The sequence below is a fragment of the Euphorbia lathyris genome, chromosome 4 (genome assembly GCF_963576675.1).
Source record: "Euphorbia lathyris chromosome 4, ddEupLath1.1, whole genome shotgun sequence".
In the NCBI taxonomy this organism is placed as follows: Eukaryota; Viridiplantae; Streptophyta; class Magnoliopsida; order Malpighiales; family Euphorbiaceae; genus Euphorbia; species Euphorbia lathyris.
In genome coordinates this window covers 88,519,219-88,536,524 of record NC_088913.1, presented here as the reverse complement: position 1 = coordinate 88,536,524, position 17,306 = coordinate 88,519,219, and the positions used below count along the sequence as shown (strand labels likewise).

General features: G+C 33.7%; 2 protein-coding genes and 1 non-coding gene across 5 annotated transcripts; 2 read left to right on the top strand and 1 right to left on the bottom strand.

The window, feature by feature from the left end:
• The first annotated feature begins 604 nt into the window (after positions 1–604).
• Positions 605–711, top strand: LOC136228091 (small nucleolar RNA R71). The gene has a single exon (XR_010688426.1). It is a non-coding gene; the product is annotated as a small nucleolar RNA R71 (small nucleolar RNA).
• An 8,842-nt stretch (positions 712–9,553) lies between these two features.
• On the top strand, positions 9,554–11,055 carry LOC136228009 (epidermis-specific secreted glycoprotein EP1-like). The gene has a single exon (XM_066016838.1). It carries the CDS (start codon positions 9,591–9,593, stop codon positions 10,887–10,889), a length of 1,299 nt encoding a protein of 432 aa, XP_065872910.1. The 5' UTR covers positions 9,554–9,590; the 3' UTR covers positions 10,890–11,055.
• A 1,684-nt stretch (positions 11,056–12,739) lies between these two features.
• On the bottom strand, positions 12,740–16,084 carry LOC136225799 (protein ULTRAPETALA 1-like). Of its 3 annotated transcripts, none has more exons than XR_010687313.1 (3): positions 15,865–16,084; positions 13,431–14,675; positions 12,740–13,347 (listed from the first exon to the last, which is right to left on the bottom strand). XR_010687313.1 is itself a non-coding variant. In XM_066013915.1 (3 exons), exons 1-3 carry the CDS (start codon positions 15,917–15,919, stop codon positions 13,339–13,341), a joined length of 300 nt encoding a protein of 99 aa, XP_065869987.1. In that variant the 5' UTR covers positions 15,920–16,077; the 3' UTR covers positions 12,740–13,338. The 3 variants fall into 3 exon arrangements, 1 of the variants encoding a protein (XP_065869987.1); XR_010687314.1 differs by having other exon boundaries at positions 12,740–13,764; positions 14,440–14,675; positions 15,865–16,078; XM_066013915.1 differs by having other exon boundaries at positions 14,440–14,675; positions 15,865–16,077.
• Positions 16,085–17,306: the final 1,222 nt, after the last annotated feature.

Genomic DNA, 17,306 nt, shown 5'->3' with positions numbered 1-17,306 from the left:
TAAAACCATTGTCGTGATTACTTATTTTTCCGCTCATAGCATCAATAAATTTGTCGATTTTAGAAGATAAAGTGCTAATCGTATCTCTTGATTGATTTTGATAATTGGTTGTACGATTTTGATTAGCATTAGCATTATTATTATTATCTCTCCAGTTAAAGTTAGGATGATTTCTCCGTCCAGGATTATATGTATTGGAATAAGGGTTATTAGTTTGGTTTTGTCATTGGACAAAATTTACCTGTTCAATTTCGCTCATCCCTTCATAATCTACATCCGTTTGGATTTGCTGACCATTAGGATCACAAGGTGCCATAAACCTATTTTGTGCGATAAGGCAGAAAATTGGGCTTACAACATCGCAACTGGATAAAGATTCACTATACCTTTAACTAATGATGTAGTTGAGGATGATGGTTTCGCCATTGGTACGTGTCCACGCTCCGCGGGCCACATACTACTGTTGATTGCCATTTCCTTCAAAAGTTCTCTGGCTTGGGCCGACGTTTTCTTCATGAATAACCCTACGGACATAGCATCTAATGAACCTCTAGTTGTAGGATTTAATCCATTATAAAATGTTTGCATTAAAAGTTCAGCGGGCAATTGGTGGTGTGGGCATAAACGTTGAAGTTCTTTAAAACGTTCCCAAGCCTCATAAAGAGTTTCATTATCATTTTGAGAAAAAGATGTTAACTCTTTTATGACTCTTGCGGTTTTTGCTAAAGGAAATTTTTTTGATAAAAATGCTTGGGCTAATTGCTCCCAAGTTTCAAATGTTGCGGCTGGCATTGAAGTTAACCATTCTTTGGCTCGATCCTTCAAAGTAAAAGGAAAAAGGCGAAGGTTGATTGCTTCCGCAGTCACATTTGGTATTTTAAAAGTGTCACAAATTTCTAAGAAATTTGTCAAATGGGTGTTAGGATTTTCATTAGGTAACCCGTAAAATGTTACGTTATTTTGTAACATATTAAGCAATGTTGGCTTAATTTCAAATTGGTTGGCATTTATTTGGGGTCTAACTATGATGTTCGTCACACCGGCCACTCCTGGCCTAGCGTAATCCATAAGCGTAGCCATAATTTCTGGCTCAGTAATTCTAGTTTTTATTGGAGTTTTGTTTTTCTTTTTCTTGTCTTTCTTGTTCTTTTTAAGAGTCTTTTCAATTTCTGGGTCTAGCGGTTTTGGTGGAATGCCTGAACTTCGAGAACTGCGCATGAACTTGAAATTTCGCACGAACCGAAACTACCTTCAAAATAGAATTTGAAAAATAAATATGTTAGTAATTTGAAATAAGTAAAATATAAAATTTTCAATAAGTATAAATAAACCTAGATTCGAAATAAAACATGAAAAATCTAAATTTTTGTCAAAAAATTTGGCGTTCCCCGGCAACGGCGCCAAAAATTTGTTGAGCGATTTCCGCAAGTGCACGGTATACGCTTGTAGTAATAAAAGATATCGATCCCACAGGGAACGTTTTTTAACAAAAACTTATTTTGAATTGGTTAAATTTGCTTTTAAGGTTTATAATAATAAAATCGTTTAATCGGATTTGGTTTTGAAATTGCTAGAATAAGAAATAGAATAGAGAATAACAAATGTTAGAAAATACTTCTGACTTAGGGATAAATTTACAAAACAGGATTGTTTAGTTCTTAGAAAAGTAAACAAGTGTATTCGTTTGCATTAAGCAAGGAAAACAACTTTAAACTTTGTATAAATTATAAGGATGAAATAAATGACGGAACCTCTAATTTTTAGGCTTTGAACTGTAGTCAATCCTCCTACGGTCGGGGTTAGATCGCTACCTTAACCAAATTAAAACTCTACCGAGATATTAATTTGTCTAAGTGTTCAACAAAGTTTTCTTGTAAAGATTTTGAATTAAACTACGTTTTAATGAAAACACAGGCAATCCACTTCGGATCCTTTACCAAAGTGCTGCATGAAAATCTATCGAATAGAACGGACTTTATTAGATGAAATATAAATTTGATAAAAGTTTACAGAGAACAAGAAGCATGAAAACATTTGACGACTTGCAAATGAACGAGTTGTCAATCCTTTCCTTGGGTTTCGTTAGAGTTTGTCAGACTCAGGGCGGATTCTCTACTCAATCTTCTCGTTGTAACTTCGTAATAGGGATGCGGTCGGCCTCTACCAAAATGTAAACTAATATGAACAAATCTAAACGCTACTGTGTTTGTAATTATTGAATAAATAATGTGTGTACATCATATTGCTTTTTACAGAAATGAAATCTAAATTCTGAATCACTTGACTCGGAATTTCTGCATAAATTCTATACTAATCTCTTTCTTCTATATATCTCCAACTCTCCATCAACTCTTTATTTATAGATGTTGAAGAGTCGTGGTTAAAGTGTCGTGTCCGTTGTGAAGGATCGTATCCTCTGTGAAGGGACGTTTCTATCCATCTGAACGAACGTGTTTCTTTGAATTAAACATGTGTTCATTGTACTTGGAGGAATTTCTGCACTTACCGAGAATGTCAATTCTCGGCCGAGAATGGGGAGTAAATACTTTGTCTTCGAATGAAAGGAAAGGGAGCTGAAAAACGCGTGTCGCGACCGAGAATTTGAGATTCTCGGTCGCGGCTTCCACAAATTCTCTACCGAGAATTTGGTTTCCTCAACCGAGAATTGGGCATTTTCTTCTGCTGCTGACTTCGTCTTTGTTCTCGTTTAGGTGTAATCGATCTTTGTCGTTTTTGACTCCTTTTATAAGGGTTTTCTTCTGTTTTTAAGCTCTTTTCGTTCCTATTTGGATTTTACCAAATATTTACGTACCTTATAAGAAAAAAACATATTCGAGAGTAAAAGCATTCTAAATAGTTATAAATAGCACAAATTCGTAGCAGAACTGACGTAAATACTAATGATATTTTAGGTATATTTTGGGCTTAACACCTGCATACTATCACAAATTTTCCAGATATCCCAAACAGGTTCTGAAGCAGACTCTGTGTGCCTTTTATCCAAACTGAGGTGAAAGAAGCCCTGTTCAGTATGGATCCTTTTAAAGCACCTGGTCCGGATGGTTTTTAGGCCGGTTTTTATCAAAAGATGTGGGACAAAATCGGGGTACAAATGAGCTCACTGATTCTCAAGGCTCTAAATACTGGTATCTTTGAGCCAACTCTTACAAAGACTCTGATTACCATAATTCCGAAAGTAAGCAGCCCAGAATACATCAATCAATTTTGACCTATTAGTCTGTGCAATGTTCTGTATAAAGTCCCAACAAAGTGATTGGTGAATCGAATTAAGCTGATTCTTAACACTATCATTAGCCCCTCGCAGAATAGTTTCATCCCGGGCAGGAGCATTACGGATAATATTATCCTTGTACAGGAGGCTATCCATTCGTTTAATCAGAAAAAAGGTCATAAGGGGAATATGATTCTCAAGCTTGATTTAGAAAAAGCCTATGATAGAATTAGCTGGCAGTTCTTAAAGGAAACTTTGGAGTTGGTCGGTTTGGAGGAATGTTGGATTGATTTGATCATGAGATGTGTAGAAGCTTCGTCTATGCACGTTTTATGGAATGGTGAGAAGTTACCGGGTTTTACTCCTACTAGAGGTCTTTGTCAAGGCGACTTGCTCTCCCCTTATTTGTTTGTTTTGTGTCTGGAAAGACTTAGCCATATGATTGAGGATGCTGTTATTTGCAAAAACTGGAAACCGGTTAAATTATCACGCAATGGACCCTCTTTAACGCATATTTTTTTACGGATGACATTATTCTTTTTGCAGAAGCTTCTATTCATCAAACTATGACTATTACAAACATAATGTATTTTTTTTGGCGATTGCTCAAGACAACGGGTAAGTCCGTCTAAATCAAAGGTATTCTTTTCTTCAAATGTCCCTTTGGACAGCCAGAAAACCATTTGTGACAATCTGGGTTTCGAAAGGACTGAGGACCTTGGTATATACCTTGGGATGCCCCTTTTACACCAACGTATTAATAAAGATACCTACAAAGGCTTAGTGGAGAGAGTGAATAATAGAATGGCGGGATGGAAACGAAGAAATCTCTCTACTGCAAGTAGGATAACACTCATCAAATCGGTCACAGCTTCCTTACCCTCTTACACTATGCAGACCATAGCGCTTCCCGCAGGGATTTGTAATAGATTGGATCGTTGTAACCGTGAGTTTCTTTGGGGAACGTCTCGAGAGCAGAGAAAGGTTCATCTGGTTCGTTGGGAGAAGGTGTGCCGTTCAAAACAGCAAGGGGGCTTGGGGATCAGGAAGACCAGGGACTTTAATAGGGCAATGATTGCCAGACTTACCTGGACGGTCCTCACTGACTCAAAGAAGTTATGGATAAAGGTTGTTCGTGCTAATGAACAGGTCAATCCCGTCATTAAGCACCGTCCGTCGGCATCTTCTACTTGGCGAGGCATTGTTGATGGGTTATCGGTTTTAGAAAAGGGTGCTGCTTGTGTGGTTTTTAATGGAGAAAACACAAGATTCTGGTATGATAGGTGGTGTACTAAGGACCAGTTAGAAGAGTTGGCGATAAATGTTATTCCTGAGGAATCTAAGAGCTTGAGTGTGGCTGAGTACTGGGATATGGATGGTTGGAAGTGGTCGGAGATTGAATCGTATCTGCCAAGCACGGCGCTGCTGCAAATTGCGCCCAATGAGGTCCAAATGGATCAGAGCAAAGAAGATATGTGGAGTTGGTGCAGAACAAAAGCAGGAAATTATACAGTAAAGTCAGGTTTTCTATGCATTCAAGAGGAGAATGAGACAATTGAAGAGGAGGAAAAATGGACTCAAATTTGGCATATGGAAGTCCCTGAATGAATAAGGGTGTTCTTATGGTTAGTTAATCATGAGAGCATTATGACTAATCTCAACCGTTTTAAAAGGAAATTCTCTGATTTGGTTGATTACATGGAATGTGGTTCTACGGAATCGATTGCACATGTGTTGTGGGACTGTCCTGAAGCGAGAATAGTTTGGCTTGAGCTGTTACCTCATAGTGTGGTGAATGTTTTTTTTGGGATGGATTGGAAGGAATGGTTGTTAAGTAACAGCAAAGAGAAAACCAGAGTTCGATGGATGCAGTGGCATACGATTTTTGGCTTTACGGTTTGGTGGCTTTGGAAGTGGAGAAACGAAAATGTCTTTGGAAGAGGAGGGATGAGAGGTCATAAAGCTGAGTTCGTGATGTCTCGTGTTTTAGAGTTCACTAAGGCCTTGGCTTACTGTCTGACATCACGAGATGACTCATGGCTAAAGATTAACACAGATGGGGCCAGTAAAGGGAATCCGGGTGCAGCTTCAGTCGGGGGATTAATTCGGGATCATCTAGGGAGATGGAAGAACGGGTTTGCGATAAATCTGGGCAGCTGCAATGCGTTATTAGCTGAACTTTGGGAGTGTTCCATGGTTTAGCATTAGCTTGGGAGGAAGGGTATCGTCAAGTCTGTCTTGAAGTGGATTCGCGGGATGTGGTTGCTGCAATGACTGAAAATATAGTAGATAATCATCCTAATGCTTGGCTTATTCAAAAATGTCGAGACATGAAGGACAGGGATTGGGAAGTTCAGATAAATCATACGTATCGTGAAGGAAACCAGGCTGCTGACTGGATGGCTAAATTCGCAGGAAAGTGTTCGATGGGTTATCATAAGTGTGATGTGCCTCCTATAGGCCTCCAGGCTATTCTTGAAAATGATCGGTTAGGACGGTCTACTAAAAGAATAAGGTCTTTTTAGTTCTTGTTTTGTTTCGGGGCTTCGCCTTCCTTATTATAAAAAATGAAGTATATCAAATACATTATTATAAAATATCCTCTATTCAAAATATTCTAAATTTTTTTTAATATTTTCCTTTTGATAGTTGTAAGTGAGAATCCGTAGTTTTGGTACCTTTAATTAAAGATTAAATAAGAAAATTAGGATGAAAGGATTTGAACCTGAGACTAGAGCATAGAAGCAGTGACGCACGCACCATCTACCACTGGGGCACTTACTTTAATTTGTTTTTTATACAATTCTTTTATTTATAATATTATTAAATACCTCTAATGCTAAAAAAAAATCCAATACTATATTTTTTAAATAAAAATACACTTGCTTTAGTTTGTTCATTATACAATTTTTTTTATTTATATATTATTAAGTGCCTTTGATGCTAAAAAAAATCCAATACTATATTTTTTAAATAAAAATACACTTGTTTTAGTTTGTTCATTATGCAATTCTTTTATTTATATATTATTAAGTGCATCTGATGCTAAAAAAAATCCAATACTATATTTTTTTAAATAAAAATATTATATATTTTAATAAAATTTCATATTAATATTTCATTTATATAAGAAAATATATATTTTAAAACATACGTTAGAACATATATTTTAACTTTTAAAACACGAACTATGAAGTTTAGAACATACGACATATTTTTTAGAACATACGTTATATTTTTTAGAATATGCGTTATGTTTTTTCGAACTATAAACTTTAGAACATACGTTATGCTTTTCTTGTGCATTATGTCGCGCGCTGATTAATATATCATTGTCTTTGTAGCTTCTATTGTTTAATATTTGACACATGTACTTATTAATATCGATTAAATGTGCATAATAATAAATTATTATTAGAAAAAAAAAGAAATGTGCATAATAATAAATTATTAATAGAAAAAAAATCCAAAAACATGCTCCAATTTCTTATTTATTTAATTCCTCTATATTTTTTGTAATTTATGTTTTAAAATGTTAAGGACGATGTTCTAAATAATGTTACATATGTTCTAAACTTTATAATTTGTGTTCTAAAAATTAAGTATAATGTTTAAAAAAAATCAGTAAATATCTCGATCATTTTTGCATTTATTCTATAATATAATTTATAACTCATGTTCGAAAAAACGTAATGCATGTTCTAAAAAAACATAACTTATGTTCTAAACTTTTTAGTTTGTGTTCCAAAAATTAAAATATATAATCTAACGTATGTTCTAAAAAATATGTCGTACGTTCTAAACTTCATAGTTCGTGTTCTAAAAGTTCAAATATATGTTCTAACGTATGTTTAAAAAAATATATCGTATTTTCTAAAAATATTTATATGATTTTATTATAATATATAATATATTTTTATTTAAAAAATATAGTATTGGATTTTTTTAGCATCAGATGCACTTAATAATATATAAATAAAAGAATTGTATAATAAACAAACTAAAGCAAGTGTATTTTTATTTTAAAAATATAGTATTGGATTTTTTTAGCATCAGAGGCACTTAATAATATATAAATAAAAGAATTGTATAATGAACAAATTAAAGCAAGCGTTCCAGAAAAAAAATATAGAGGAATTAAATAAATAAGAAATTAGAACATGTTCTTAGATTTATTTTTCTATTAATAGTTCATTATTATGCACATTTATTTTTTTCTATTAATAATTCATTATTATGCACATTTAATCGATATTAATAAGTGTATGCATTAAATATTAAACAATAGAAGATACAAAGACAGTAGTATATTAAGCAGCGCGCGACATAATTTACAAGAAAAGTAATTGTCTTAGTGGTAAGTAGTGTGAAGTGTATGTGTAAGTACCTGAGTTCAAATTCCACTAGTAGCATTTTTTTATATTTAATTTTTATACTCAAAACGGCGTAGTTTTGAGTGTTCTTACATAACAAAGTGTCCTCACCTAAAAAAGGGTTCTCACACCTCTCCTATATATATATATATATGTATACTTGTTTTTTATAAACTTTTTGTTTCTATTTGTAATTGTTAATCTTATGAAATTTTATTGTATTTGTCTTTTTTTCAGTAGATATAAGCATTATGATAAATAAAAAATACATTGATATTATGTTATGAATTAATGTTAAATACTTATTAAATATTATTAAATAAGGTAAAAGTTATGTGTTTTTAACAAAGTAAGCCTTACTTTATAAGATATTATGTTAGTATTAATTATTTTTGGAGATATGATATTATTAGCATTAATTATCTATGGAATGGTGTCAATTTTTTATCAGATTTTTAAAAAAAATTAAGAAATCGTAGAAGTTTCTGATTAATTATTTTTCGATATTGAACTCTTGATCATTGATTCCGATATAGATTCGACTTTTATTTAACTTTTCCGTTGAATTTGAATTTCCGTTGAATTTGAATGGCATCGCACGGTGGGTAACGTTCATGTTTGTTTAGGTATTTACTTAATAGTATTATTATAGGGTTGTGCATGCAGTATGTGTTATTCGGTTATTAACACTATTTGCTTATTGATGATTGCTTTGAGAAAAGAATAATCAATACCGAGTTTTACTTAAGATGTTTAACATAAAGTTAGATAGAGATGTTAGCTTAGAATGCTAAATAGACGATATGTTTGATAAATCTATTCTTCACTGTGCTAATCTGCATGCTATTTAATGTATAGAGATATGGTTTTAGTCTTATAGTTAGATTCCTTGACCAAAGAGACGTGAGATGAATACTTATTGAACGTCTTGCTTAATTCTACCTGAAAACACACATATAATCATAGATTATCCTATGCTCTGTCCTAAGCTTATTCCATGTGTTTTTATCATATCGGTTTATATTATTTTAAATTTGTGTTGTTTAAACTATGTGATTTACTTCTTCGTATAAAGTTTGCTTTTTGATATTCAAAACTCATATATATACTCAAACTTCTTCATGCATATCGATACAAAGTAAGCATAGTCTCTACGAGGAGCATAGGGAGGGGCCCGAGGGGACCCGAACCCCTTCGGCAGCCGGAACTACTATGACCAGGGGTAGTTCCGGACCCTCCTGTCTCCATAAAAATTTAGAATGCTGAATTGGCAATTTGATTAAACTGTGATTATATATTTGATAAATTAATTGGGCATTTAACGTAGAACTTTGATTCAGTATTGATAAATTTGTCTGACTAGAGGCGGTTCCAGCCCTTGTCTCTAAGAAATAGTAATGACGTACTGGTTTAGCACCTCCAAAATGGCTCAAGAAGTGTTCGGCCTTTCCTAAATCCAAATTTCTATTTTTTTTATCTGTTGGGCCTCCTTATATCCAAAATTTCTAATTTTTTTTATCCTGTTAGGCTCTCTCAAATTTAAATTTCTAATTTTTGTTTGCCTGTTAGGCCCTCCTAAACTCAATTTTTTTATTAAACACAGTTTTTTTATATGTTAAAAATCTAATTTAATTTTAAAAAGTTTTACATTAATATTTAAAAGTTGGTTCTTAAACACTCAGATTATAACACGTAACAAAAACTTACGCACGGAAGTGCAAAATCCGCCTCCAATCTTGGATTCGCGGCTGCTCTCTACTATCTTAAAAGTTAGTTTGCAAGTTGAAATGTTAGGACCAAACATATCCAACTTTTTTAATTATTTTAGTAAAAACATATCCATTATTGATAAATTAAATAAATATTTAATATTTAAATTTAAATCATTAAATAATAATAATAATAATAATATCCTTAACAGCAACTATAAAAGCATTTATTAAGAACAGAGTTTTCCCACCAAACCCAAACTCCAATAACTAAAAATGTTTTCCCTCTCAATACAAAACCCAATAATTCTCTCTCTCTCCTTAATCTTCTCCGCCATTTCCTTCCTCGCTGAAGCTTCCGTTCCTCCCTCCGAAACTTTCCAATACATAAACGAAGGCGAATTCGGCGAATACATAGTCGAGTACGACGCCAATTACCGCGCTCTAGACCCCTTCGCACAGCCATTCCAGCTCTGCTTCTACAACACAACCCCAAATGAATACACTCTCGCTCTCCGAATGGGCACTGTCAGATCCGAATCGCTCATGCGCTGGGTCTGGGAAGCAAATCGCAACAAACCTGTTCGAGAAAATGCCTCACTGACATTTTCCACCGACGGCAATCTTGTCTTAGCCGATTCTGATGGCGCTATCGCCTGGCAAACTAACACCGCAGATAAAGGCGTAATCGGATTCAAATTGCTCTCAAATGGAAACATGGTTCTCTATGGATCAAATGGTGAGTTTATCTGGCAGAGTTTTGATTCTCCGACGGATACTCTTTTAGTAGGTCAGTCTCTTAAAATTGGGGGTGTGACTACCCTTATAAGTAGGGTTTCTAGAGTGGAAAATGTGAATGGTCCTTATAGTTTAGTAATGGAGGAAAAAACACTATCTCTATACTATAAATCCCCAAATTCACCAAATCGTTTGATTTACTTCTCGTTTAGTGATTTGATTAGTGTTTCTGAGGGTTTGAAGTATGTGACATTGGGGCCAGATTTGACATTAGAATATGAATCAGGAAGTGTTACTTTGAGAAGAGCAAAGTATAACACAACATTGACATATTTGAGACTTGAAATTGATGGGAATGTTAGGCTTCATACTTACGAAGATAATGCTGATTGGGGTGCTTGGGAGGTAACTTATGCTCTTTTTGATAGAAATTCATGGGAATCTGAGTGTCAATTACCCCAAAAATGTGGGGATTTTGGTGTTTGTGATGATAATCAATGTGTTGCTTGTCCTTCTCCAAAGGGATTGATGGGTTGGAGTGAGAATTGTGAGGCAGAGAAGGTGAGTTCTTGTGGGGTTAATGAATTTAGGTATTATAAGGTTCAAGGAGTTGATCATTTTAGTGTTAAGTATAGTAATGGAGATGGACCTATGAAGATGGAGGTTTGTAGGAACAAATGCTCAGAAGATTGCAAGTGTTTGGGTTATTTTTATCATACCAAATCTTTTAGGTGTTGGGTTGTTTATGATCTTGGCACTTCGACAAAAGTTGAGAATTCAACACATTTGGGGTATATTAAGGCACCAACTAAGAAGGTAATGTTGAGTGATATATGAAACTTGTAAGTATTGTGTAATTGGTTTTAGAAGAGAAGAATATCCTTCTCTCTTTTATGTTGTATGATCTTGTTTTATGGTTTTTATTGTGATTTTGGAAGTGATATGTAAGATGTTGTAAAAAGTTAGAATGAATAATAAAGGAAGTAATTTATTCCCTTCTTAATCCATTTTGTTGTCGTTGTTATCCGGTTGCTAGTAGCTCGTAGATATGAGCTGATTTTACTTTCAAAATAGTTATCAACAAGTGTTATTTAGTTTTAACCAAATACTCCGTAAACATAAAGGAAAACCAAATAGATACTCAACCATTTTCTATCGGTCACAAATTTTGTTATTAAGATGATTTAGCGATGGAAACAGATGATCTGTGATATTATCAGTCAATATTCGACAGTTTTCTAATAGTGCTAAGCAGACCGTGACCGCCTAGCCATTCACCTTTTTTTAAAAACAAAAATGAAAAGGGTAAAATTATTCAATAGGGAACAGTAACTAGAAATTTGAGGACGGTAAATAGCAACACTCAAAATTTAACTACTTAGTCTCAATCCCCTTTCATCTTACAATTACTAAGGGCCTGTTTGTTTTACCTACTGTTTATTGTTGTTGTTACAGTTTGCTATTTACTGTTGCTCAGGTGTAAAATGCAACAGGAGGTCACTAACCAAACACCTAATACTGCTTTTCATATGTAAAAGGCAAACAGGAGGTCACTAACCAAACACCTAAAACTCTTCATTTTGAAGTAAAAAGGCAAACAGAAACACGAAAAGAAGCAATCAAACACTCCCTAATATTCCACTTAAATTTGGCTTTCACATCTAATCAAATTATTATCTCTTTAGATTTCAAAAGAGATTTTCAAGATTTGAAAATAATATTCATATATAAAAAGAGTTCAAATTCGCACAAAGTCTATCTTATTATTACAATTGTTGTCACTTATGCTTTTATGAAAAAAAAAAAAAAAATGAGATAGCTATAATTCAAAATTATATTTAATTATTAGTATAAAGTATACATGCACTTGTGGTATGCATACAGAGAAAAAGGAAACATAGCAGTATTAATTATTTTCCATTTCTGGGTATGATTCAATGTACTTTTCAACCTTATATTATATAACACTTCAATAATTAACGTTTTCTTTAGTAATCCTCGTCTATATTTGATTATGACTACTTTTTTTAGCAATATAATAATTATTTGACATTAATTATACTCATTAAAGTTTATACGATCATATTTTGATTCTTCTGGAACATAGTTATTAGAGGCACACTGCACACTGACACCGGAAAGGGGTCCAAGACCGTGTCCACAAAATACCACAAAATAACACAATATCCGACACTCGTACATCAACATCTTAGAAGAGTCGGTATGTCATAGATACACACATTCTCTCCCTAAGTGCAACTTATTCTTTTTTTTTTTTCTGTTTCTTCTACTGGTTTTTGATAGTAGTAAACCAAAGATAAAAAATGGTACAAACAAATGAATGCATATAAGATAATGCAAATCTTGAGAGCTAGGGATCCCCCTATTTTCGCCTAAGAGCTAGGGAACACCACAATTTCATTTTGGCAATCATATTATGAGAGCTTAAGAGCTATATGCAATCAAGAGCACGAGAGTAAACAAATAAACAAACAAAAATGATAACATATAACAGATAACCGCAATTAAAACATATTGTAACTAGAACATTTTTTAACGTCTCACAAGAATCCTAAATCGCATGATCATTTGTTAATATTCAATGATCACGATAAGCTGATCAAACCCTATACTGCAACGTATGATCAAACTCTATACTGCAATGTATAGTTGAAGGAAAAAAAAAATTGAATTTAAAAAACGGAGCATGATATATTCAATATATATATGAAGAGTACACAAGGAAAGATGAGAATCAAAAGTTGTAGGCACAGGCACAGGGGACAAACCAAAAACATGAATCAGTTGCAATCTCATCCATTAATCTTCCTTCCCATTAATATCTTATCAATACGAAACAATGTCACTGAAGAAAAATAAAAATGAACAAAGTAGGCTAGGCTAGGCTCTGTGGGTTATACGCTGTTATTTCAGTATTGTATTGTAAGGAAATGGGGGAATTTAGGCTATCTATAGCTGTTTAACGTGAACCAGATAGGGACTACTGGACTAGTCGTATTGCACAGTGACCGGGTTCAATATTGCCCAGGCACACTGAATACAGCCAAGAAAGCATTTGAAGGAAAGAGAACAGTGACCGGGTTCCATTGCAATCTCGCCTTGATTATTGATGGCGTTGACATCTATGGATGTATAGCACAGCAAAACGTTCACTATCTGACCATATTTGTTTTGCATAATGCTCCAGTTTCATGTGTCCTAATTTTCCAGTTTCAAGTACTTGAATTATGCATGCTTTGGTAACAATTGTTGGGAAGAGATCCACTCATTTACTCTGCATAATCAAAAGAAATTTCTTGAATCGAGTCCTGGCATATATAATGTAATTAGGAATGGAGCTAATTCTCACTTACTTACCAAATCTAGGAACATTTCAACCAATGTCATTGCATCTATTGGCACAGTTCCTGAACTCTTGGATGATTCCATAAGTTCATTTCCCAGAAATTGATCTTTTTAGGCTCAAGGTTGAGATCATTGCTTAAAAAAAAAAAAAAAAAAGGGCGGCCCGGTCGCATTACGCGTCCCCGCTGAGCGAGGGTCCGGGGAGGGGTCCCACCACAAGGGTGTATTGGGGGCAAGCCTTCCCTTGCCAATGCCAATTTAATTGGCAAGAGGCCGCTCCTAAGACTCGAACCCGTGACCTCTGGTCACACGGCAACAACGTTTTACCGTTGAGATCATTGCTTAGCTGCAAAAAAATTCCACTCAAAATCCATTGCCAGGCAACTTGTTTCACCAAAAATCACCATACAACGTGATAAAATATGCAAAACATTTATTCAAGTTATTGAAAATTCATAGAAATACCTTATTAGTAACCATGTTGAACAAATAGGAATGAGAATGAAGGGGCATGGGTTGAAATTCATGACCCAAAACATTTATGAAAAAAAAAAATTCTAGAATCATGACCCGAAAAATTTCATACAAGTTTTCAAAGAATTTCAAATTCCGAAACATTTTGGAAACTTAAAAAGCTTTGAAATCAAAATTCTTGTGCAACGTTGGCCTCAACTAGTAATTTCGATGCTTAAGTCTTCCATAATAACACACGACATTTTATTCAACTCAAAAACAACTATTAAAATCAAATAGTACTTTAACGAGAAGATAATGAAATATATCTGAGAATTCAAACATCAATTAGTTATCCATTCGATTTCAATCAAGTGAAGAGCAATGAGAAGGAAAGAGGACAAACATTGCATATATACGATGCTCAAACAATCATACTTATACTTCTAGTAAGAAACAAGTGAAATATGTTGCATTTTTAACTGCATTCATTCAATTTTTACTATCATGCATTTTCCCTATATTTCAAGAAAGAGAAATAGAAAGACAAGAGGAAGTAGCAAATTACTCCGTAGACAGACAGAACTGCAATAACGGATGAGAAGAAATTGGCGGTTGGCATAAACTCGAAGTGTTGAAGCATTGCAGTGGTGTCTCCGTACCTTTTGCTGGTGCAACCACACTTAACTTCAACGTAATCGCTTCCTCTATTGTATCCAATCATCTCTTTTATTTTCTCCTCCGCAAATAATGTTTCACTCACCTTTACTTCTCTTTCCATCCCTCTACTTCTATCTTCTGCAGCTGCATTTTATATATAATATAAATTCCAAATTAGGAGGTTATTTTGTGCAAGCTAACAAACAAATTAAGTAAACTTCTACCTTCTAAGTTAAGGTAAATTAAGACCTCATTAACTCTGCATTATTTTTGTAATGAAGACTGTTTATTCAATATATAAAACATTATAAAAAATGTGATATATATTATAAACAAGCCATTTTATAATTAAAATAAGAAAACATGTTAAAAATATATTAAAATACCAATTGTAAGATATGATCTTCATAAATTAAAACAAGAAAAGATTGCTAATGTGTTCTAAAACCAATTATTGCATCATTTGGCTTTCATGACATAGTAAAAATAATTAAAAACAAAAAATAATAAAAAAGGCGATTATGAGATTTCATCGAAAATTTCATTTTTTTTCCATATTTTCCTTATAAAGATGTGGAAAACATCACAAAATTGGTTTCCTAAGTAAAGGTAAAATACAAATCTTGGAAAACCAATTTGCACTTTAAGACTTTCTGCAACTAAAAATTTATCTGCATTTTCCAATTTCATACAAAATGTTGCCAGAAAATGGCCCTTATTTTCTGTAACTGAACAAGACCTAATTAACTCTGCATCACTTTTGTAAACAAGTAATGCCATTTTCCACTGCTAATAGTCTAAAAAAATGTTTGACAATCGAGGTTCTCATTACATTGAATTATCAAATAGCCAATAGTGCATACATACATTTATTAAAATAGGTTGCCTTAATTTTCGAAATCTAAGGCTAGTCCTACATTTATACCAACTAAAATTGATTTTCGATAAGAACGATAACTTAAGTAGCAGATATAGATGAACATAAAACGTATATAATCCTCTCATCTATAAATTCACTCTCGTCAAAATTCAGAGGGTCATATAATTTATTCTTTTCACCTTAAAATTATATTTAGGAACCCAAAATTAAAATGACTAAAATGAATGTTTAAATCCACCTACTTGTTAGTTAGCCTTCTGATGCATTTTATTGAAACTTAATTTGGGGGTGCTAAAAGGTTTCTGAGATAAAGGACCATGCTAAATAAATAATAACCTAACCTAGGTTCTCTTCGTTAATTTTCAATTTGCCAGATCCATTATATAGTAATGATCACAGAACTCCAATTAAAACATGAAATCCAATAGAGCAAAACTACAAACATTTACTTACCCAGAAGTAGCTGGCCGGATTTAGTCAGATTTCCGATGATTTTGTATGGGTTCATGACTATCAGTTGATCGTCGACTCAATCGCAATCGCATCTATCAAAGTTCACACAGATGCTTCGTTGTTCTACGGCGGCGAGAAGGAGTGGTGGGTTATCGCACGGCAGCTGATAAGACCCACCCTTCAAAAGCACTTTCTTTCTTTCGACACAATTAGGCCTTGAATTTGTAGGCGTAAGAACAGAGTGACACCTCAACCTGATCTGTCAAACTTATCCTTTTTTTTTTTTTTTTTGAATATTTAAAATCTTATTAATTACAATTTATAAATTGGATTAAGGTAATACCCTTAACGTTTAGATCGTGATCAATTTTATCCCTACTGTTTAAAATGTTTAAAATGGTACATCTAACATTTATATCTAACATTTATAGCTAAGAGCAATTTTATCCATAATATTAATAATTTGGGTCGATTTCAAACACTATTATAAAACACATATATTTTTGTTTCTTATTTTACAAAAATTGCATATCAATTTGTTCTAAAAAAAAATTCATGTTTTTTATAATTTAATAATAGAATTAGAGATTAATATTTATAAATTCGGTAATTTTTTTGAATTTTTTTATCTAATGCGTACAAAAGACAGTATATTTTTTTATTTTTTTCGCATTCTGATAACCCGCGAAGCCCAAAACGGGTTATATTCATTTCGCAAGCCCAGCCCATATTAAAACCCCATGGGCTAAGATTGGACGGGACCCGAATGAAGGAAGCGGCCGCAGCGAGTAAACCGCCCCGAATTCCTAAACGGAGCGTCAAGACTCCCACTCACCACGTTCGTTGCCATGAAAGCCACGAAAGGGACATGGCCTAAAAAGGGGTAACCGCCCTCAGAACGTGGCCCACTAAGGAGTAACCGCCCTCGGCGGTTACCCAAAAAACACCTATAAAAGGCCTTAAGAATAAGGGGGGAGGTACGCTCACATTTTTCCCCGTAATACTATTGTCAAATTACCAACCTTCTTACAAAAACTGACTTGATCGTCGGAGAGTTTTTCCGGAGATCCTGTCTCCGGTTCTGTTTTGCAGGTAACTCTGGCAAAGAATATCAAAGCGGATCCAGCAAGTTATCACATTCCTACATATGTTTGTAATTTGTTACTGATAAAATGACACACGTATGAAGTGTAGATAACAAGATTAATGACCGAATAAACAGCTTGATGAATTATTTCTCAAATTGATCCGAATTATCAACGTTAGAAGTAAAATTGCTCTTGGCTACAAACGTTAGAGAAATTACACCATTTTCCTGACCCAAAATATTGGATATTTTTACACGTTGACCCTTATAAATTATAACCAATTTCACCATACGGCTAGAAGTGGCAATATTATAATGTGTAGTTAAGAAAATAACTCAGGATTTCTATTCACCT